The 23543-nt window shown below is 44.8% G+C and overlaps 1 protein-coding gene across 1 annotated transcript; it reads left to right on the forward strand.

The window, feature by feature from the left end:
- The first annotated feature begins 12788 nt into the window (after positions 1-12788).
- On the forward strand, positions 12789-23176 carry NEFL (neurofilament light chain). The gene is made up of 4 exons (XM_043561394.1): positions 12789-20046; positions 21111-21235; positions 21709-22028; positions 22601-23176. The coding sequence occupies exons 1-4, from the start codon at positions 19000-19002 to the stop codon at positions 22738-22740; spliced, it is 1632 nt and encodes a 543-aa protein (XP_043417329.1). The 5' UTR covers positions 12789-18999; the 3' UTR covers positions 22741-23176.
- The last annotated feature ends 367 nt before the right edge of the window (positions 23177-23543 follow it).

A 23543-nucleotide genomic window follows, 5' to 3' on the forward strand; every position in this document is an offset into this window, starting at 1 on the left:
CCAAGGCTAGTCAGCGTTCCTTCCTTAAAGCTGTACTTGGACCTTCATTCGGAGCGCTATGCATGTCATTGGACCATCTACTGTGGATTTAACAGAATCTGGGCCCCCCGGGTCCTGTGGGTTAGCCCGGAAGCTAATGCCTTTTGACTTATCAGTATGGGGTCTGCAATGAGCTAACTGGCACTTAAGTTATCTGAATTAAATTGTTCTCAGTTCATTTAATAAGACTGCCTTTTGAAATTTGCCTGCTTCCTTTCAGCAACCAAATGGAAACTAAAAAAATAAGTGAACTGTAAAATGGACCTGTTCCTTGCTCCCCGCGGGCCTGAATGTTTACTCCATCAAGATCATGCTTGAGCAATTACATCTGTGTAACTCCAGAAACACTTCGCAAGCGGAGGGAAAGCTGGGAAAATTTTAACAGTCCAGTTTGGAAGGACAGAGCGTAAATTAATCATAAACCTCAGTTTGCTTTAGAAGACGTGAGACAAGTTTATAGCTGAGAAACTGGTGCTGATGTCTTAAAACCACCACAAAAAAATGACATGATAGGACAGAAAATAACAATATACCCTTGCCTACAAGGGAATCAAAACATAAAGCCATTTGTACTTAACGAGTCTTTGAGGACTCAGGATCAATACTTTGAAAAATAAAACAAACCAACTGAGAAACTGCCTACAGTTAACCGTCTACTTATTACTACCCAAATAACACAATTTTTTACATCCATCATCTTCTTCACGCTCCCAACACACATATAGCCATACGCGACTCTACAGATAAGAAAACTAAAACTCACCAAAGCTGTTTGGTCAAGACCCTCCATTTAGTAAGTTGTGGGACTGGGATAGGAGCGCAAGGCTTTGTACTTAAAATCCAGGGGCCTTTTCCTACCTTGCAACTAACTATGTGCAAATTTTCATTGAGGAAATGATGCTCCTGGGAACACATAGCGTCTTGCAGCTGCCGGAGTTGACTGGTGGAAAGGGGGCACCCTTTGCCCATGGGCAACGCTGGCTGCTTTGCAATGACTACATTTAGATTTCGGTCACTCACTCTCACTTTCTAGTTAGAAAACTACAGTGTTGATCACTCATCATCAGGGAAATGCAAATCAAAACCACACTGAGATACCACCTCACACCTGTCAGAATGGCTCACGTTAACAACTCAGGCAACGACAGATGTCGGTGAGGATGCGGAGAAAGAGGATCTCTTTTGCACTGCTGGTGGGAATGCAAGCTGGTGCAGCCACTCTGGAAAACAGTATGGAGGTTCCTGAAAAAGTTAAAAATAGAACTACCCTACGACCCAGCAATTGCACTACTAGGTATTTATCCAAGGAATACAGGTGTGCTGTTTCGAAAGGGCACACGCACCCCAACGTTTATAGCAGCATTATGACGATAGCCAAAATATGGAAAGAGCCCAAATGCCCATCGATGGATGAATGGATAAAGAAGATGTGGTATACATATTCAATGGAGTATTACTCAGCAATTATAAAGAATGAAATCTTGCCACTTGCAACTACGCGGATGGACCTAGAGGGTATTATGCTAAGTGAAATTAGTCAGAGAAAGACAAGTATCGTATGACTTCACTCATATGTGGAATTTAAGATACAAAACAGATGATTATAAGTGGGAGGAAGCAAAAATAATATAAAAGCAAGGAGCGGGACAAAACATAAGAGACCCTTAAATACAGAGAACCAACTGAGGGTTCCTAGAGGGGTTGTGGATGGGGGGACGGGCTAAATGGGCTAGGGGCATTAAGGAGGATACTTGTTGGGATGAGCACTGGGTGTTATATATAGGGGATGAATCACTGGAATCTACTCCTGAAATCGTTATTGCACTACATGCTAACTAACTTGGATGCAAATTAAAAAATAAATTAATTAATTAAAATAAAATAAACTAAAATAAAATAAAGAAAAAAGAAAAATACAATGTTGAAAAATATTCAGAACAGAAGAGAGAGGAAAAGAAAATTAAAAAAAAAAAAAACCATCTAATCCAAATGAAGGCAGGACAAGAGAAAAAAAAAGCGTGGAAAATGCTGGGTAAACAGAAAGCATAAAATAACATAGTAAGAATAAATCCAAGTATGTTGGTAATTATAATGAATGTGAATTGATGTAACAACTCAAAGCTAAAAATTGTCAGACTGGATAAAAAGAACAAAGTCTAGCTATCTCCTGTTTTTACAAGAGATTGCTCAGGAGCAAAGATTATAAATACATAATGAGAAAGCAAGTATATTGCCAGAAAGATGTAACGATTTTACACTTGGATGCATCCATCCATCTATCTATCATCTATCTCCCTACCTGATTCAGGAATGTAAAGATAACTTAACATTAGGTATTCCAGAATCAAGGAAAAGAACATATGATTGTGTTTGTTAGTGAAAAGTATGTCTATATTATTATAGATATATCCAGATCGCTTATAGATACGGATTTCAAAAACCTACAAAGGAATGAGTAATACCAAACTAGTCTTTTGGTTGCCTCTGGGAGAGAACAATGAGGAGTCTGGGAAAAGGGACTGAGGAAAGCTAAGTAGGGGTCTTTGCGCCATAAGTTTTGTTTTAAGATCCTTAGTAAACTGGGGGCACCTGGCTGGCTCAGTCCATACAATGTGAAACGCTTAATCTCAAGGCTGTGAGTTCAAGCCCCACATTGGGCATGGAACCTACTTAAAAACAAAAACAAAAACAACAAAAACAGATCCTAAGTAAATCTGACAAAAAAGTTAATACCTGATAGATGAGCGAGAGAGTGTTTATAATAATATTTTTACGTTTCTGCAAGCTGTAATAAAAAATGCCTGCTAAGAATATTTTCAATAAAAATCTGGTATCCATTTTTTATTAAAAAATTTTTTTTAACGTTTATTTATTTTTGCGTCAGAGAGAGACAGAGCATGAATGGGGGAGGGTCAGAGAGAGGGAGCCACAGAATCAGAAACAGGCTCCAGGCTCCGAGCTATCAGCACAGAGCCCGACGTGGGGCTCGAACTCACGGACCGTGAGATCATGACCTGAGCCGAAGTCGGCAGCTTAACCGACTGAGCCACCCAGGAGCCCCTGTTATCCGTTTTTTAAAAGGCACATTACCATTGCGTGATCCTGAAAGAAACAGACTGTGAACAGGTATGGCTTTAAAATTTGGATAGAAAATATGGTCCATGAAATACACACACCCACACACACACCCACACCCACAGAGGCACACATATTTTTAGGCCCTTGATACTTACTGCTTTTGATTATCAACTCATCTGACACTAGTCTTTAGACTGGGCTGGTGGAAATGTGGATAGAGCAGATTTAAACGTTTTGTGTGTCATTTTTTTTTCTACATGCAAAATGTAATAATAATGATAAAACTATCTGATTCAAGCTGTTGAAGTGAACGTATTCATCTTCTCTCCTGAGACTCCATGAAATGATAATTAAGAAATTAAAAATTACATAATCTCACAACAGCTTCCAGGACAGGTTAGGGAACAAAAGAGTTCAACACAGTTGGGAAAGTCATTTGCAGAAGTCCAAAATTTGCATGGAGCCCCCCCCCCCCACCCTGCCCCCAGCCAACCTTCCTACAGTAAGGAGGCTGGCGACGCCCAGAAAGGATCCTTGGAAAGACCTCATCTGGAACATTCGACCTGTTCCATGAGACCCAAGCAGGACTGTGGGCATTTGGACCACTTCCCCTCCCCCAGCTTCATCCTATTACATAAATACTAGGGGAAAAGGAACGTTTTTCTGAAGAAATTGACGAAACTGTGTAGGGAGAACTATAGAAGTGTCGCTATCAACCTTGTAATAAAATCTTCCACATTTTTGCGATCGGTGGTAGCAGCTTATAAAAGGCCAGATCTCATCTGGTCACAAAAGTCATTCCGCAAAACCTACCCAGAGCCACACATCTCCCAGGGAACCTCTCCATTTATATTAGCTTTAAATACGAATCAGCGATCATGGATTGTTCACAGCAGACCTTTGAAGAAACCTTGTGCTAAAGCAAAGAAAGTCAAGGAAATGGAAAATCTGACCCTGGAGGAAACAAGTAATTCAGTAAAACAGAAGTCAACTTCTTTTTTAACCTCATTACTGTTTGTAAAGAAGTTAAAGACTAATTATTCCTGTAACACAAGAATCAGCTACTGTGATAAAGGAGCGACAATAAGAAAGAGCTCTTAGAAATACAAATGAATGTGCACATACAACTAAACTAGTGAAAATACAAATAAATTAGTTGGAAGATCTATTGCTTCATGAAATCTGTACACCCAGGGAAAGTGTCCGTGCATTAAGAGGGCAAAGACACTTTCAGACACACAGGAAGTTTACCTCCTGCTGATTCTTACTGGAGGTTGAGTTTTACAAAAACAAAGTTTTTAGGGGCGCCTGGGTGGCGCAGTCGGTTAAGCGTCCGACTTCAGCCAGGTCACGATCTCGCGGTCTGTGGGTTCGAGCCCCGCGTCGGGTTCTGGGCTGATGGCTCAGAGCCTGGAGCCTGTTTCCGATTCTGTGTCTCCCTCTCTCTCTGCCCCTCCCCCCTTCATGCTCTGTCTCTCTCTGTCCCAAAAATAAATAAACGTTGAAGAAAAAAAAAAAAATTTTTAAAAAACAAAGTTTTTAATAGAGAAGGAGGGAAACTGTGGCCCAGGAATGGACACAAACCGAGACTAAAAATAAAGGAAACCCCAGGAAGCCTGGGTGCATGGAGGACAGTGAATTCAGATTGCGGCAAGAGGGCGAAACCTCAGGGCTCTGAGACTGAAGACATCTTCTTGTCCCAGGTGGCATAATAAGGAAACTGGACAAACAGGGTGTGACAAAGGCCAAGACTAAAGAAAAACGCAGGAATGAAGTTAGAAACTCCAAGGAAAACAAAGAATGGTCAAGAAAGGAAATATAACTATAGCCCAGTTCTTTCTCCTGCGGTAAGCAATATTTGCATGGTTATGAGAATGTTAAAGCCACAGATTGGTTTTTGGCTTTTGGAGTCATCATAGACAAAGCATAGAAGACGATTGTGGTTACTACAGAACACAGAATAAAGGCTCCAACCTTACCAATGCTAAAGTAGAATTACCTAGAGCAAAATTAGCGGGGAAAGGAGAGAGAGGCAAAGTGAAGAGAACAGATTCTCATGTTAATACTCTCATATTAAAAAGTGGCGCTCTTGAATGTCTCTATCTGATAAATCAGCAGAGCTTTAAGTATATTATTCAAACTTACAAATGTAGCCAACTGAAGAACTAAAAAGTGTAATATGTTGTAAGGAGATAAGTTTGGTCCTGATAAAGACACACATCCTCGTTTACAATAGAGTCTCCAACTAGCAAATCAAGAAATTAGCAAATCAAAATACATGACTTACAGACATGGAGGTAAATACTTTGCCAGGAAGCAGAAACATTCCTAACATTGGTGGAAAACTCCTTTTGGGGGGGGGGGGAATGTCCTTAGAACGTGTGATACATCCCATTATTTAAAAAAATTATCATTGGTGGCTCAGTTTTACCTTTTGCTTTTTGGCAATGGTCAAAAATGACAGAACCCAAACTAGAAAATAAAGTCCTGGATTAAACTGGGTAGCCTTGTAAGAAAAGCAAGACATGACTATAAAGTTAAGGTAACTGGTTTCTTTGTGGAGCTTCTATACCATCTCTAAAACAACAAGAAAAAAAAAACTTCAGGCAATGAACTAGAGCTAGAATAGATACACGGCCTTCCCAAGGGATACTGGTGTGACAGCACTCTGAGTCTTTGTTTTATTTCATTTCTGCTATTCAAACATGAGGCACAAATTTGGAAAAAGAATGTGAACATCCCAAACTTAACCTGGAGTTTATGATTTACTTCTTTGTGTTCACTTGAGAGGCAGATAAAAGCAGTCATCTTGGTAGTGTTTGCAGAAACACTGAGAATTAATTGCTTGTCTATTTCCTGTCTCATATTCCCCGGTGCATTATAACTGGATTCCTCTCTCTTCTAGCACTAGTGATCTGCTGGAAAATTCAACCTGGCCTTTCGATGGAGGGCAACAGAAAGAAGCTGTGCAAATTTCCTAGGTGTGCAGGATGGTTTAGGGTTGATCTGGCTGTATTCCAGGGACGAGAGACGCAAAAATACCTTCCATGCTGTTCTGCCATCTTGGGCCCTCTGTAAATTTCTTTATGTAAGAGAGAATGCTGTTGAGCTCCACTAGCTACTTTCAGCTCTGAAACAGAACAGGTGCCTCATTGTGGAGGATAAAATCTATAACCTTGACCGTAAAACATGAACCACTGGGACTGTCTGTAGAAGGCTCTGCCCAGTGCTGCACGAGCCCGCCCTGGGTGGAGCTTCTGTGGCGAGTCAGTTGGCTTTCCTGGCCACTTTGCCAGTGTGGAGGGACATGGAAATAGCCTCCTTCTTCCCCTCACTCTCTCAGAGAGTTTGATCTATTCCTTCTGCCTCCATGCAAGTGGAGTAAACATAATGAAAGAACATTCATTTATTCTTTTTAACCAGTATTTATGTATGTATATATGTATTGCACTTGTGGCATTTTTAAACAGCTTTACTGAGATATAATTCATATACAATAAATGTCTCCTGTTTAAGGTGTCAAATTTAATAGTTTTGAGTGTGTTTATGGAGTTACACAACTATCACCTCAATCTAGAAGTGCTGGATGATATGATAGCTCTGTTCAATGAAACTGCCAACTATTTTCCAATGTAGCTGCACCATTTAACATTCTTTCCAGCAATGTTTGAAGGTTTCAATTTCTCCACGTCCTTGCCAACACTTGTTAGTGTCTGTCCTTTTTATTATATTCATTCTAGTAATTGCTTATTGTGGTTTTTGTTTGCATTTTGCTAACAACCAATGATGTTGAGGATCTTTTCATGTTATTTATCAGTCATTCGCATATCTTCTTTGGGGAAATTTTTGCCCAAGTCAGTGTTCTTCAAACATTTTTTTATTCACACAGCCCCTAAAAGAATTTTGGAGATCTATGTAATTTTACTTAAAAAAATTTTTTTAATGTTGTATTTATTTTTAAGAGGGGGGGCAGGTAGTGCAAGCAGGGGAGGAGCAGAGAGAGAGGAAGACGCAGAATCCAAAGCAAGCTCCAGGCTCCGAGCTGTCAGCAGAGAGCCTGACGCTGGGCTCGAACCCCCTAACCGCGAGATTATGCCCTGAGCTGCAGTCGGATGCTTAACCAACTAAGCCACCCAGGTGCCCCTTGCTTTTTAATTTTAAATTGATATCTAACATTTTTCATCGTGAGTTTCAATAGTTGCAAAAGATGAAACTTCCAATGTATTTTAAATGTAGACATTTCAAAACAAAATTAAGTTAGTCTTTTAAATACATCAAATGGAATCTTCTTTTTTTTTAAATGGAATCTAAATACCATACCAACATCTTACTCATCGTCAGTCATTTAAAAAGTACATGAGCAGGATCTTCTTTCCCCTTCACTGATCTTCTGGCTTTTTTTTGCCTTTGAACTCTTCCATTATGCTTTACCACTTTATTTGATCCCAATATTTTTATATTTGTAGACCTTGTATTGTAATTCTATCATTCTTTTCTGCCATAAAAATAGGTATGAACATGTAAACTAAATATTTTATGTCATGTAACTGTAAGCATCTAAATAAACTTTATAAATTTTTCTGGATTGAACTTTTATTACAAGTACTGTTAGTACCCAATTGCTCAGAACATGGCTATCTGATAAATTTTACTAAGTAATCCTTAAAATAAAGAATAAAACTTTTCGCATCGGGCTCTGTGCTGACAGCTCAGAGCCGGGAGCCTGCTTCACATTCTGTGTCTCCCTCTCTCTCTGCTCCTCCCCGACTCACGCTCTGTCTCTCTCTCCAAAATAAATAAACATTAAAAAAAATTTAAAAAAGAATAAAATTTTTATTTGCAGGTCATCTCTCTCTTTCTTTTTTTTTTGCAGGTCATCTCTTAATTCATGTATGCAGGAATGAATAGTACCGATTACTAGAATAAATAAGAAGGCAACTTTATTCTTTCTTTAAAAAAAATACACACATGTGCATGTGTGGGCACACATACACACACACACACACACACATATAATATAAAATTGCTGAGAAATCTTGTTTACCTAAGTAAGTATAAAAGTATGCAAATATATAGAACTATGTGAATATAAGCATACAGGAATAGAAGTTTTTTTATGGTGTTTTGTACCATTTTAGCAATATCACCTAATATTTGATATCTTTCCAAATTTTAAGCTAAAAGCACGTATTGAGGCATTATAAAAAATATTTTGATGCTCTATCGGTGAATCAATTAGGTTCTCCCTTAATTTTATTGAAAGCAAAGATGTGCAAAACACCTAACCTGCATTTGAGTTGATCTCTGCTTGATTAAAGTAATTTCCTCCCTCATGCAATCAAATGACTAGGAATATTACCTGTGTATTTTTTACTTCGAGGCACCTTATTTAACTCCTCACACTCAGGGTTGGAATAAGAATAATTTTCATTTCAATACATCGTTATCAATACGATGTTAAAAATAAACTTATTTTCTTTTCCTATGTGATTTAAATGCATTTTTGTCAAAACCTTATTGGCGCAGATTTAGCTCATTCAATTAATGGTGAAGGTGGGGAAAAAGAATTGGCACAGGTTTGCAAGCAAATCGATTTTACAAAAGACTTCACGTGGCCATCGGGGATCTGGAAACAAATTCCCTTAGTCCTGTTTACGCCTGGAACCCTTTGGAAAGCCCTCCAACCCCTCCAGGGGAAGAGGTGGCCCGGTTGGAAGACAGCTGTGCTCAGTTAGTGACCGAGCTAGATCTAGGATCAGATACCTCAACCTCTGTTCTAGCGCTTTTTTCTTTTACGTTGTTTCCTAAAACGATGTGGATTTTCAAAGTTATTTGCAGAACATCATGTGCAAAAAACATCATGTGCAGAACATCATTTTGCATCTGGAAAAGAGGATACTTGCGGCATTTGCTGACTTAGATGGCGTCCCCCTCTTTCTCAAGCCCATCATCTAGGAGGGTTAGCTTATTGATACCTAGAGATTGTTTTGCTTGTCCTTTCTCTAACCCCAGACTGCTTACTCTACTAGCCCCTGAGTGTTGAGTTCAAATTCTGAGGTTCCCTTCTCCAAAAGGAAACCGGCAGTACACAGATTTTAGGAGGAGATAAAGAACCGAAGACTTGAGAGAGAATGAGAGTGACAGAGACAGAGAATGAGAGAGATGGGCTCTATTTTGCAGGCTGGGGTTTGGGTCCTAGGAGAGAGAAGTAAATGAATCTAATACCTGCTCTGTTTCAACATTTGATTCAGAAGTGACAGTAAAAGAAGCATCTGCTTTTTTTCTCCTTTCTTTTATTATCAACCCATGAAAAGAAACCATCAGGGGGCTCCTGGGTGGCTCAGTCGGTTGGGCATCCGACTTCAGCTCAGGTCATGATCTCATGGTTGGTGGGTTCGAGCAACGCCCCCACCCCCTGATCCCCCCGCCTCTGCATCGGGCTCTGTGCTTGCTGACGGCTCAGAGCCTGGAGCCTGCTTCGGATTCTGTGTCTCCCTCTCTCTCTGCCCCTCCCCACCCCCTCTCTCTCAAAAACAAAAATTAACATTAAAAGAAAAGAAAAGAAACCATCAGAAGAGAGAAAAAAGTGAGTTCTATTGTGATAGGTGAAGGAGGACAAATTCAACTGATAAAAATGTTGACGATTGTTCAGCTGTTTACCCTTAGCTCTATTCTGTAGGGAAGACGAGTTTCATGCAAATAAAACAAATGCTTATTCCTCCAAAACTTCAATGAGTAACTCTATCTGGCTTCGCGCAAACATCTCACGCTGCTGACATTTGGTCATATTCTGTCTTTGGCTCATATCTGACCTAAGTTAGGCGCAGGTCTCGCTGTTTGGAGTCATACTCTGCTTTTGGACTCCTATTCACGATCACCGTAAGATGTGAGGGCTCCCTGGCTCTAGCTTACCCAGTGCTTTTCACCTTTTGAATATTTTAGAATTAGAGAATCTCAGGTTGGCAGAGGACCTGCGAGGCCATCCAGGGTCAAGGCCAGCTCCGAGGTGGAGTGATTCCCTTTGGAACTGCTATCGCTTTGCGCCCGGGGCAGTCTCTTTCACCTTTGGGCAGCTCGGAATTGTATATGGTGCTGGGCTGTCCACCCATCTGCACATTTAAGTGTTAGGACAGAGCTGTGTGCCTTAAGTAATCTTTCTAAATTTGGGGCATTGATTTGGAAGAGAATTTTAATTTGGATAACGTCTAAAGTGAGTATTAATCAATGTAATGGGCAAAAACGTTTTTGGCAGAAGAAAAAGAAAACACTTTGCAAACTGAAATATGGCAGCTCTATTCAAAAGCGTATCGGCTATCCTAACGCGATTTGGTAGTGCAGTTTATTAAATTTGTCGGATAAAGTGATACGGAAGGGTGAGGGGAATCTTTTTCAGTGTGCTTTTTTCCCTCTTGCAGACAATATAATAATAGTAGGCGTTGCTAGTTAGCAATAAGGAAGGCGTTAAGCCTGTATCTGGAGAGACGTGCTCAGATGCAATTTGGTTCTTATAAATTATTGCAGTGGTGGACCTCTATTTTTGGAGTCTGCTAATAAAGCAGAGCGTTGACTTATGTGGTTTGTGTCTGTGGTGCTCTGCCTAGATGACCATTCTATGGATGACTTTACTTGCATGTGATTTGAGCTTCCTTGACCCTGATTATTGCAGCATTTCCTTGCATCGGTATACAAATTTAAACTTCATAGGAAAAAAAAAAAGGAGTGAGAGCTCTTATTTGCATAGCACCTCTCAACAACATCCTTGCACTTTGGTCATAGCAGAAAGCGAGAGAATTCAGACGGACCTTGACCCGGCTGTGTGACCTTGACCGACATGCTTGAACCGTCTGAATCTCATGCTCCTCCTTACTGAATGAAAACAATACTTACTGTGAAGGTTAGTGACATAATATAGCTGAATTCTTTCGGTGGGCGTACAGTTTAGGCTCTAGTCTAAACCTGAGTGTCCACATCTTTAAAATGAGGGTGATTTTAATCCCCAGCTCGTAGGGGTTTTGTGATGACTCAAAGAAATTATCTCACCAAACGAATTTGCTCAGTGCCTGACACAAAGCTATTGTTAATATTATTGCACACAATTATACTAACTAAATACACATTTTCCTTTCCCTTATGCTCTTAAATTATAGGACTACGATTTCACCTTCTATCAGATCTCCTGGGGTTTGGTTACCTAGTCTGCTGATTATTCTGCCCTTTTACTGCCTATGTCCTTCTCCTTTTGGCCTTTTCCTGGTGGGTGAGCCCCGCCTCAAGGATGTAAGAGCTAAGGAGCTGAGACTAACAACCTGTCAATTGCACAGAATTTCTTTGGCCAAAAGGTCAGATGGGAGAAGACACCCCTACATAAAGCTTTAGGATTCTTCCCTGATTTAAATACAGCCTGGCCATCCCAGGATTAATTTAACTACTATGGGTTATATCCCAGTCAAATCATACTGTGGAAATAGAGGCCTTTGCTTTAGGCGTGGTGAGCTTAAAGCTACAAAAACTATTTTGCTGCCGGTCCCGCCACCGTTCCGGCTTATGGTCTGACCATCCACCTCATCCCCGTTACACTTATTGTTTCTGCCCCTTCCTGTCCTATGCTCACTGCTCAAGGCCTTCAAGCTTTCTCTCTGTCTCTGTGGGTCCCCCCACCCCCGCCCCGCCACAAAGCTATTACCAGTCTCGTATTCAATCTCACATACAAAGGACTAATATCACCTTTAACTCTTAACCTCTTCCATTGATACTGGCATTTTAACAGTGATCGAAGCTCATGAAATGGTGCTCTGTTATAAGTAATTATCCAAAGATATCCAATCTGAAAGTAAGAAGTGATCAAGGCTTCCCTATCTTTTTGGAATGGTACCACGGAGGGATGTAAAAAAAAGGATAGGCCTGATATATATGAAACTGCAAGATTTACGAGGAAAATTCGATGACAGGAAGCCCAGAGCACTGGCTCCACTGTCACAGGACACACGGCTTGGGGTAACTCACTTTCCGTCTGCAACCTCTTATCGAGGAAGCGAGGATGGTAACACATGCAGATCTGACCGCTGCAGGGATCCCGTGACATGATGCAGAAATGCTTGGAAAACCTCCGCTCTCCATGTGAATATCACTATTATCATCTCTGCTTTGCGAGGATGCCGTAAGCATCACATGGAAAAGGAATCCGAATGCAGTGAGAAACAGAAAGGGAAAAAGCCAGATCTCTCATTCTTGGGTGCCTATGCCTCAACCTCCCTAGGAATTTGGGCTCTGGCTAGAAGTAATGTCTGATGGCTACAGTGTGGAAGGAGGCAATCCACTCTGTAAAAGGGACGGCCAGAGCAGAAGTTAAGAGCTGCCGAGGATGAAGCCAGTGATGGACTTGTGTGGAAAAAATTGAAATTACTTCCCAATCCCAAGAGCCTATGAAGCATAGCATATAAAACACATTTCTAACGGTGTTTTGATTTGAAAAAAAAAATGAGGAAATCCATTCTTACTGAATTTGACGTAAAGTTAGAAGGTTTTAAAACTATGACAGCAGATTTGAACAATGGACCAAAAATGTTTATATTAAAGATTGGATTAAAAAAAATTAATGAAAGTCATATTTTTAAGTTTTTTTTTAAAAGCCACAGTATAAATGAATAGGCATAGCTTTCAAACCCTTTTTTTTTAAGTCCATACAAATTCAATGTGAGGCAGCAATGTAAGATTGCTAACAAATTTTAATGCGATATCGGAATGGACTAATAGAAATGCAATATCTCATTTTTAGAACAACGATGAAAAGATCCACTTCAGAGAGCTGCTGTGAGGACTAAATACAATACTGGTGCAAAGCATCCAGCGTAGTCACCAGCCACAGAAATGTTGATACATTTCATTCATTTGACCTCTCCCCTTTCTAAAATCACAGCAAATTCTTCTCTTCCTCGTGACACCTCTTAGGATGTTGCCTTTTATTGTTTCACTTTTGCATAGGACTTGGAGTTTCACATGCATGGGTTTGGTCTGCTTAGCTACTGTCAAAGGGATTGGCTTTGTAGATACACCCTGTACAGTTTTCTCCCTTGATGCAAAATTCACATTCAGTGGAACACGCCAACTCCTGGTACATCTGGAGTTTTGACAAATGCATACACCTGCACAATCCAAACTTCTCCAGACCTCGGACAATACCTTCACCCCAGAAAGTTCCCTTGTGCCTCCACCCAGTCATTCCCCATGTCACACTCCCTGAGGCAACCACATTCTCCCCCCATCGCAGATTGGTTTGCCTCTTCTGGAACTTTCTATAAATGGAACTGGTATGTATTCTTTATCTAGGGTTTCTCTCACCTGGTGTCAGTATACCGGTTTTGAGATTCATCCACGGTGTGCAGTGGTTTTGTTATGGAGCTCAGGTATTTCCCAGCCCCGAGGAGCCGGGGCCTGTGCCGTGACTCCTGGTACCCCCCCACCCCCCGCCCCCTGGCACTGGTACAGAATTGTGCGCATTGGCAGTGTTCCGCGGACATCGGGTGACTCGATGCATGAATGAGCGTAGAGTTATTGAATCAATCAGCAAGCCATTTAGCCACAATCAACTTTCGCTTTTCGAACCCGGACAGTCTCTTACGTGTTCCACTTACCACACACCCACGGTATCTATCCTGGTGTGAGAAGCCTGCCTGCTTTACTGCTGGAATCCAGGGATCCGCCCATTTGCCATCCTACCGCAGCCTTTGCTGCAACCGTGCAGCGGCAAAGTGCTGGCGAGCAAGTGTGCTGCCGCCCGGGATGAGCTCCGGCGTGGCTGTGAGGCAGCCGGCCTCGGGGCTTTGTCTCCCGCAGGCGGAACTGCTTATCCTCTGTCTCTGCAAACTGTAAACCTGACATCCCTCCAACTGATTGATTAGGTCACCGTAAAGGTCAGCAAAGAAACCCAGGTGCCGCATGGAATGTTTCTGTGGCTGGTTAGTATCCGCACCACAGCGGCCGCACGTGCTTCCTTGCAGTCAGGGGAGCGCAACTGAACAAGCAGGGTTAGTAGTGTTGGTTCTGACCGCTGTGGCCGTGACCTGCTTGAAATGACTGCAAATTAAGCCCTTTGATGTCCCCAGCATACCCTCTTACCCCTGCATCTGGTGACGGTGATTAAGGACAAGGGGCCTTGCAGCAGGCTTGGGGGTGGGGGTGGGTGGCGAGGGGGGTGTGGAATACATTACCTTGGCTAGTTCTGTGGCACAAGCATTTAGGGTTTGATCCTGTCACATCATTTCTGCTTGGACAGCAGCAAGTCCCCAGTCATTTCTAGTACTGCACGTGTTTTGAATATAAACGTGCTTGTTCATCTTTAATCTATTCAAATGGCATTCTTGTTCTTGCTGCAATCTAAATTTTATGTAGCCGCAGAGCACGCCCTGTGATGCATTACTTCACAACGCGATGCTATAAAATTACCGGGCATATTTTGTATTACAATGGGAAAAGTTTTCCTCCAAACAGATTTCCCAAAAGATGGGGAGATTCACGTATGATGATGATTCCTACGGTGAGCATAACGTATAAAGAAATAAACTGGTGACAAGAGACAGGGAGGAAATCTATCTGTGGCTTCCCCAAACTAGGCATTTTCTGTTTTTTTTAGCCACGTTTCTTTTTGAAAAGTTAAAGATCTGTAAAAAGCACGATAAACTACATTAATGACATGCTAAGTGCCAGCATTTTTTTCCCTCTTATTCTTTATAGCCATTTTTTTAAGTCACTTTATCAAAGAAGACCTATTTACTAGGGCAGAAAGCGAAGGTATTTTAAATAGGAAAAAGACAGAGGTCACAATGCAGTCATTGTAAAGGGTTTGGATCAGCTAAGTTGTGTTTTAGCTCATTAATCCCAGGAAAGGTGTTTTGTAAACTGGTGTTTAGAGTGGTGCCTAGAAGGTGACATCAGCAGTTATGTGCCTCCGTTTCATTTTACATTGGGACGCCTAAGAAACCTACAACCATTGTTGTCTATTGCCATCCCTAGCTGTCCGAGTGAACCACGCTCATTAAGAGTCTCCTGGTGCAAATCAGTCCAGATTGGTGTTCTCAAAACACAGTAGGTTTACTACATGCACGGTCTGCACACTGTGGCATGCAAAGATCAAGTTCCACAGAGACGCATGGAAGCAGCAAATGCCACCGGCTGCAGCGTGTGTTGGGAGGGGAGCACGACTCAGACCGGGAGCAGACAGAGCTCCGGTTTGAAGTAATGGTGTGAGTTGGCAAATTATTTAACCTCTCGGGGCCTCAGCTGTTTGCTGAATAACAGTAACCATCTCAGGGGGATTTTGTAATGCTTAACTAGGAGATATCAGAGGCCTGTCATAGGGTAGACGCCCTGCATGTGTTTCTATTCCTTCACCCCTCCTTGCTTCAAAAGGATGCGGACACTGGTGTGTGAAGGGACCGGGTGATGGTGAGGGGACCGGGACCCATCTGCTGTCTTGGACGAGGGCTGTTCCCACAGCTCACTGGTGGCGGGGGGGTTCTGCTCGCTTGCCCCCCAGACTGATGCTTCTCTGGGGCCTGCCTCATAATTTCAGCCTAAATTTCAGACGGTGCTTTTCAAAACAGATACCCATCCAGAGAACCTCCTGCCGTGCCAGGGTTTTAGAATAATGAAATCAAAAGTGACCAGGTCCTACCCTTCCGAAGCTGTCTGACTCTACTGGCCCTGGAGAAGAAGCAAAACCCTTTAGGTGTTTCTAAGGGTTCTATTTTATGGGCCCTGCAGTCACGGGACTATATTTTACTTTTTAAATGACCTCAACCAGTCCTTCAGGGGATTACAGATGGAGTCCTATTAATGAGTTTCATCACCTTTGCCCTTAAAATAATTTGGATCTCCTAAGAGTGTGTTTTGTTGGCAGCCCTCAACCCATTTTATGTTGGGGGAGAAAATGCTTAAAGGGAAATAAAGGCCCAAATGTGTAACAAGACCGGAAAAAAAGCCTTCTTCTAAAGAAATAACGACACCATTACAAACACTCATGCAGGAGCACTTAGGGCAGGGGACACAAAAGCCAGGATTCTTTTTCTAAGCAGGTTCTCTAAAGTTGTTCATTTTACACACAAGAGCAAGGGTCACATGGGCATTCAGAGCCACTTGCTGGGAAGAGGATTTTAAAAGGAGGATGACTGGACAGAATATTTAAGAAGAGGCAAGGGCCTAGCTGGGGAAGGCTGAAAGTAGGCTAACCCAAACCCAAACACAGGCTGGGTACAGGAGCCCCTGTAAAGCGGGCCCTGGTGGAGACTGAGGTGGCTCAGCCGGGAGCTATTTTTAAAAAGACCAGAGATCCACATTCAGAAATACAGTTGCTCTGCCCTTCTCCTGACACCAGATCCAGTCAGGGGGAGGGCGCTGCCCTGCATTCCCACCCACCAGGGCTCTCTGGTGCACCTCCCTTTTCAGCTCCCCCACGGAGGGTATGGCCTGCAGGTGCCCCACAGGTTTCTTCTCTGCGTCTTTCACCGGCACTGCAGCAAGCATCAGCCGCCGCCCTCCTCCTGGGGCAGCTTCCTCTGCAGTCAAAGGCTTCAGCCAGGAGCTGTGGCAAAGAAAAAAAAAAAAGAAGTAAAAACCGCTGATGGACTTAAGATCTCAGAGGGTGACCTGAAACTCGGAGGGAAGGGAGCTGGCAGAAAGACAATGAATTCATGAATAGCTAAGAGTGGGGTGTACGAGGCCGACTCGCGGAACATGAAACGATGTGGTTTATATGGGGCAGGTTAAAACAAATCCATTCTGGCACTTTTCATCCGCATTGGGTAACTGGGAGCCGGCAAAACTCTGATTTCTGTAGGTTCTCTCCCTCACCCCCTGTCTCTCCCCGGAGAAGCCTTTTCCACTCTTGGATCACCAATGAATGTGAAGGCCAAGGATATGTGGGCTATATATAAAGTCATCAGAATAAGGGCCTTAGCAGGGCGGTGGGGGCCAGGCAAAAGCCCGAGAGCCTAATGACTCAGGCTTGAAATCCTGGAATGATTGATGTGGACGGACCTCCTGATAGATTAAACTCCAAACGTCCATGATCCCAAAGTTGCATTACTTGAGACAATAGAGATTGTTTAGAAACCTCCCGGAAGTTCTGGCTGCGGTCTTCTGCCATGAAGGCCGCCGTGGGTTTTTTACAGCTTGCAAAGAACCCCGGAGGTTAAGACTCCTCACACCCGCCTGTCGCCCGGCCGGCGGAGTGCAGTACCTCCGGGAGCATCTGTGGTACTGTCTCCTAGTACTTCACCCTCTCAGCCTCCCGGGGAAAGCCGTGCCGGCTTTTCTATTTGAAAACTGTTGGCACGCTCCCCCCTCAGCTTGCTATTAAAAAAAACCCCAGTAAGGTGCACGTCAAATGCGCCTCTTAAATACATTACACAAAAATGAAGTGCTTCTTTGGAGAAGTCTTAGTTATCCCGTGTCAATCTCCGCCACTCCTGCAGGAAACCAGGGCTCCCTAGCATAATGTGTGTGAAAGGCTCTGCAAACCGCAGGGTTGTATCAATGTGCATTACGGCTTGTACAGTTTCAGGGATCGGGGTGTTTCCTAAAGAAAATCCATGGATGTCTGACTGTATCTGTAACCTAATTATTAGAGTGAACCGGGGGGAGAATCACGCGGCTATTCGCTGTCCGCCCCAGAACGAGATGTCTCGGGTCTGAGTCCTCCTCCCGGGAGACCGCCCTGGGCGCTCGGGACTGGCAGCAGCAGCTTCCCTCTGAAAACCGGCCACCTGCCTGGCTTGTCGAAATCATCAGGTTGGATGCTACACAGGTGTAAAAACAGGGAAAAGGGGCTTTTAAAGTGACGGAGTTGGTGGTGTGAAGCAGGAATTCAGCTTGATGAAGAAGATACAGGCAGCGTGGATCAGGCCGAAGGACCCGGCTGCAGAACTCGCCGCTGCCTCCGCAAGCCGGTTTTCCCCCCGGTTAGTTTCAAACTCATTCTCCGCTCTCCCCCACCTACACGCCTCAACACGCTAAAAACACTCGCGGCTTCATTCTGCAGAAAGGAATGGGAAAATCTAGGAACACGGAAAGGCTGCCATTAACTGCTCTAAGGGGTTAGAAATGCCAAAATCAACACCTGCAGTGCCGCAGTTTCACGTGTGTGTGTGTGTGTGTGTGTGTGTGTGTGAAGCAGCGCATTAAAGAGAAATAACCAGAAGAAAGAGAGATGAATTAAAGAAAGTGCCAGAAATAGCTACAAAGACATATAAAACTTTCCTCCCATATAGACCCGATACCAACAAGCTTAAACTTTTCACTTTAATCACTCATGTCCTAGAGGCACTGCCTTGTCACCTTAAACCCCAAGACGGGGGTGGGGGCGATGGTGGAGGAGGCCCCTGGTGGGGAAGGGGCGAGTTAGAGGGGGGAGGGTGTCTCCTAGGTACGTGGATATGGAAAACTAAGGTGTCAGTGGGGAGTGGGGACCCACCATTGGGGACCCGTCATCCGAGTGATAAAGGGTCAAGGAGTAAGTAGGCTGGGGGGGGGGGGTTGGGAAAGGGAATGAGTGAGGGGTAAGGGGTCGTAAGGAAAAAATCCAAGGCCTCGCATACAAGTGGAAAGGACGCGCGCCGCAGCCCCGGAGCCGCCTGTCGCTCGCCCCCGCCTTCCCTTTTGCGCAGAATCCTCCCCTTGGCTGCAGCAGCGCGCTGCCCCCACCGGCCCGGCGCGCCGTGATCGATCGCAGGCTGCGTCAGAATGCTCCCCGCGTATAAATAGGGGTGGCAGGACCGCGCCGAGCCGCACACAGCCATCCACCTTCCCCTCTCCCACTCCCTCTCTCCCCGTTCTTCTCTCTGTAGGCCCCCATCTCCGCCGCCGGCCGGAGGGGCTCCGACCGCCACCATGAGTTCCTTCAGCTATGAGCCGTACTACTCGACCTCCTACAAGCGGCGCTACGTGGAGACGCCCCGGGTGCACATCTCCAGCGTGCGCAGCGGCTACAGCACCGCGCGCTCCGCTTACTCCAGCTACTCCGCGCCGGTCTCCTCCTCGCTGTCCGTGCGCCGCAGCTACTCGTCCAGCTCCGGCTCCTTGATGCCCAGTCTCGAGAACCTCGACCTGAGCCAGGTAGCCGCCATCAGCAACGACCTCAAGTCCATCCGCACCCAGGAGAAGGCGCAGCTGCAGGACCTCAACGACCGCTTCGCCAGCTTCATCGAGCGCGTGCACGAGCTGGAGCAGCAGAACAAGGTGCTGGAAGCCGAGCTGCTGGTGCTGCGCCAGAAGCACTCCGAGCCCTCCCGCTTCCGGGCGCTGTACGAGCAGGAGATCCGCGACCTGCGCCTGGCGGCGGAAGACGCCACCAACGAGAAGCAGGCGCTCCAGGGCGAGCGCGAAGGGCTGGAGGAGACTTTGCGCAACCTGCAGGCGCGCTATGAAGAGGAGGTGCTGAGCCGCGAGGACGCCGAGGGCCGGCTGATGGAAGCGCGCAAAGGAGCCGACGAGGCCGCGCTCGCCCGCGCCGAGCTCGAAAAGCGCATCGACAGCCTGATGGACGAAATCGCCTTCCTGAAGAAAGTGCACGAAGAGGAGATCGCCGAGCTGCAGGCGCAGATCCAGTACGCGCAGATCTCCGTGGAGATGGACGTGTCCTCCAAGCCCGACCTCTCCGCCGCGCTCAAGGACATCCGCGCTCAGTACGAGAAGCTGGCCGCCAAGAACATGCAGAACGCCGAAGAGTGGTTCAAGAGCCGCTTCACGGTGCTGACCGAGAGCGCCGCCAAGAACACCGACGCGGTGCGCGCCGCCAAGGACGAAGTGTCCGAGAGCCGCCGCCTGCTCAAGGCCAAGACCCTGGAGATCGAAGCATGCCGGGGCATGAACGAAGCGCTGGAGAAGCAGCTGCAGGAGCTGGAGGACAAGCAGAACGCCGACATTAGTGCTATGCAGGTACCGCACCGTGCAAAACACGGTGGGGGCGGGGAGGGAGCTGCAGGAGCAAGTTGTGGGGGTGGGTGGGGGGAGGGTGGAGAGTCGAGGGCGCGCCCAGGAAGTGGAGGCCAGGGAGGAGGCGTCCGCTAGCAGCCAGTGGGGAGCAGAACTTGACTCCCTGGAGACGGTGTGGGAGGGGTGGGGCACTTGGAGGGCGGGGGCGGGGGTGGGACTGCAGTCTGAGGGGACGGGTTCGGTGCAGTTGAATTTACTCCGCATTAAAGCTGCCCAGCCCTGCAAGGGTAGGGTGGGGTGGGTGCAGGGGTGGATCTGGGCGTTGCCTCTGGCCTGCCTCTCTACTGTCTTTCATCAACCACAAGTCGCTTTGCGGCACAGATTGGACCATCTGCTTACTAAATTCGGCAGGGAGCTCTCATTAGTTGCGAAGGATACCTGTGCCCAACCATGCTTTAGGGACTGGTTTTATCAACCACTCCTTTCCCTTAGGTAGACAGGAATGCAGTCCAAACTGTAGTAGGTAATGATGTTCGCAGTAAAACATTTCTTTTTTTAAAGGATTTTCCTTTTCTGGGAAGGAGAAAAAGTAATGTCAACCCCCAGAAAATATTTCAGATGAAATTAGTATTATTTCTTATCTAGCCGCTTCCTACTCGGGTGAAGAAATGGAGTAATTTCTTGCACGTGATTTTGGAGTCAAGTTGACTAATGAATGTGAAACAAAGTTTTTTAAATCAATGAAAAATATTTTTGCAGGCATTGTACGGTGATCATTAGACTGTGATAATGAAAAGAGAACCAAGACTTTTTCTCCCATCAGATGAAAAAACAAATTTCTTTTTGTTTTCATTTCATGCTTCCTGAAGCGAGATTTGTTTGCTTGTTTGTTTTTCTAATCCAAGTAAGGAAAGGTTAAACAAGAGAAAAGGCAGTTCTTTTAGGGGGGGATTTTATCTGAGGCGTGCACTTGGGTTGTAAGTAGGTTAGGCCTTTGCAGCCATACTGCAGTAAAATGATAGTTGGATTTATGCTCGGATTCCCCCCCACCCCCCATCCTCCACCAGGACACAATCAACAAATTAGAAAATGAATTGAGAACCACAAAGAGCGAAATGGCCCGATACCTTAAAGAATACCAAGACCTCCTCAACGTGAAGATGGCTTTGGACATTGAGATTGCAGCTTACAGGTAAAAACAGGGTGGGGTGGTAGAAGCCGTTCAGCTTTAGGAAGAAAACCATATGTCATTCACGTTGAGTCAGAAACCTTCAAGACTAGTCCTTTGAAATAGGCGTTTGCTTTCTGGCTTTTTCCAAGAAGAAGGTGATTATTAGACAAATACGGAAGAATTTGACCCTGGGATCGTGAGTTCTGCTCTTGGTGTCTCCTTACACTGTAAATCGAAGAGACAGGACTGTTTTCAGTTTGTTTGTCGTTTGTGTGTTTGCTTGTTTTTCTGCTTTTTTTTTTCTTTTTCCTGGTGTCGGGCACAACATCCCCAGACATGAGGTTTCGATAATTCCCAGCCCTGCTCCTGCTCCCCTTTGCCTTTAAGGGTGGCATTCGGGGGAAGAGGGGTCGTGGTGGGCTCAGATAGGGCAAGTAATTCACCACACTTCCTGTGTTCTTGTTCATTAACCCCATCCTCCCGTGCCTTCCCAGGAAACTCTTGGAAGGTGAGGAGACCCGGCTCAGTTTCACCAGCGTGGGAAGCATCACCAGCGGCTATTCCCAGAGCTCTCAGGTCTTTGGCCGATCTGCCTACGGCGGTTTACAGACCAGCTCCTACCTGATGTCTGCGCGCTCCTTCCCGTCTTACTACACCAGCCACGTCCAGGAGGAGCAGATCGAGGTGGAGGAGACCATTGAGGCTGCAAAGGCCGAGGAAGCCAAGGACGAACCCCCCTCTGAAGGAGAAGCTGAGGAGGAGGAGAAGGAGAAGGAGGAGGCTGAGGAGGAGGAAGGAGCCGAAGAGGAAGAAGGTATGATAAAAAAGAAATCCCCACAACTTCCAGTACCGTCAGGGCGTGGATATTTGCTAGGAGATGGGTAAGGGGAAGTGAAGCCGCCCTTATGCCAAGAAGTCTTACTCGTATATATATGACTTTAGAATCTTAAATGATCCCTTTTATCTAGTTATCCGGCAAGCCCCGGAGTAAGTGTCTGATTTCTCAAATAGGTTGCCCTCTCAGCGGTACGCATCTCCCTCCGCCCAGCTTGGGAGTTTGTTGAGAATAGCATTTCAAAATACCCTCCTCCTGCTGTCTCTTCATTCCCCGTGAACATTTCAGCAGTCTGTTTCACCCGGCGGTGGGGTGGCCGAGAGAACAGAAGTAGTTTTTTTAAATAAGCGTTTGCCTTTTGGCTTCTTCGAAGAAGAAGGTATTAGTGGCCAGTGTTCAGCACGGTCCGTTGTGTGTGTTTGGGGAGGTGGACCTGAGAGATTTGGGGGAGGGCGTTCTGACATTCGGGTTTTCACACAGAACCTTAGCAGAAAGGCGTGGACCGACGTACCCCGGATTTGGAGTTTGTAAACTTTCTCTTTATGTTAAAGCTGCCAAGGAAGAATCCGAGGAGGCCAAGGAGGAAGAAGAAGGAGGCGAAGACGAAGGAGAAGAAACCAAAGAAGCTGAGGAGGAGGAGAAGAAAGACGGAGGTGCTGGGGAGGAACAAGCCACTAAAAAGAAAGATTGAGCCCCTCTTTCCTTAATTGTTCCAGGAAGAATTCTCCCGAAATCAGGTCAACCCCATCGCCGACCAACCAGTTGAGTTCCAGATATTATATGAATTAAGAAGTCAATATATGTATAATTCTGAGATGACTTAGGTTGGACTTTAAATGTTGTGCTATGACTTTTTTCCTTATGCAGAGTATCCGTTTGCTTGCAGAGTGGCTTCCTGGCTCGCTGCCAGCCTGTGCATGGTCCACGCTTATGAGTTCAGGATCTATGGCAATGTGAATAATTCAGATGTTTACAATAAAAACACACACACACACATGAATAAATGAATTCACTAATGTTAATGTTAAACTTCATGGTAAAAATAGCCCTTTGAACCTTTGGTGGTTAGAAATTAAAGACCTCGAATTATGTGCAATAAATAGTAAATAAAGTTACACTGAATGTCATTTCTTGCTGTGGTTGTTGACTTACTTAAAATATCTTAAAGAAGGCACCAGTCGAAGGCATATACAAGTGGACTGTCGACCTCCAAATTTTTACGATGTCCAAATTTTAACAATTACAATGCATTTCCCCCCCCGATTGGTAACCCTGAGGGATACATTTAGGACATGACCGTTCATGAAATCTCTCCCCTCGAAAATTTTGCTGGTAATGAACTTGAGTAAATGAGAATTTCTGGGGTCTTTCTTTTATAATTAGCAATATACTTTGCCCCGTAAAATGTACTGTGTAACGTTGGGAATGGTTTTCTTGGAGGCAGTGGTGTAATATGATAAAAACACCTTTTGGGGTAAATAGGTAACTTAATAA

Source organism: Prionailurus bengalensis, chromosome B1 (assembly GCF_016509475.1).
Source record: "Prionailurus bengalensis isolate Pbe53 chromosome B1, Fcat_Pben_1.1_paternal_pri, whole genome shotgun sequence".
NCBI classification, from domain to species: domain Eukaryota; kingdom Metazoa; phylum Chordata; class Mammalia; order Carnivora; family Felidae; genus Prionailurus; species Prionailurus bengalensis.

Excerpts from the sequence above, each read along its gene's own strand:
- NEFL (XM_043561394.1), top strand. The coding sequence starts at position 19,000 with ATGAGTTCCTTCAGCTATGAGCCGTACTACTCGACCTCCTACAAGCGG. Across the intron at positions 20,047-21,110 it reads CCGACATTAGTGCTATGCAG|GACACAATCAACAAATTAGA; the intron begins GTACCGCACCGT and ends ATCCTCCACCAG. Across the intron at positions 22,029-22,600 it reads AGGAGCCGAAGAGGAAGAAG|CTGCCAAGGAAGAATCCGAG; the intron begins GTATGATAAAAA and ends TTTATGTTAAAG.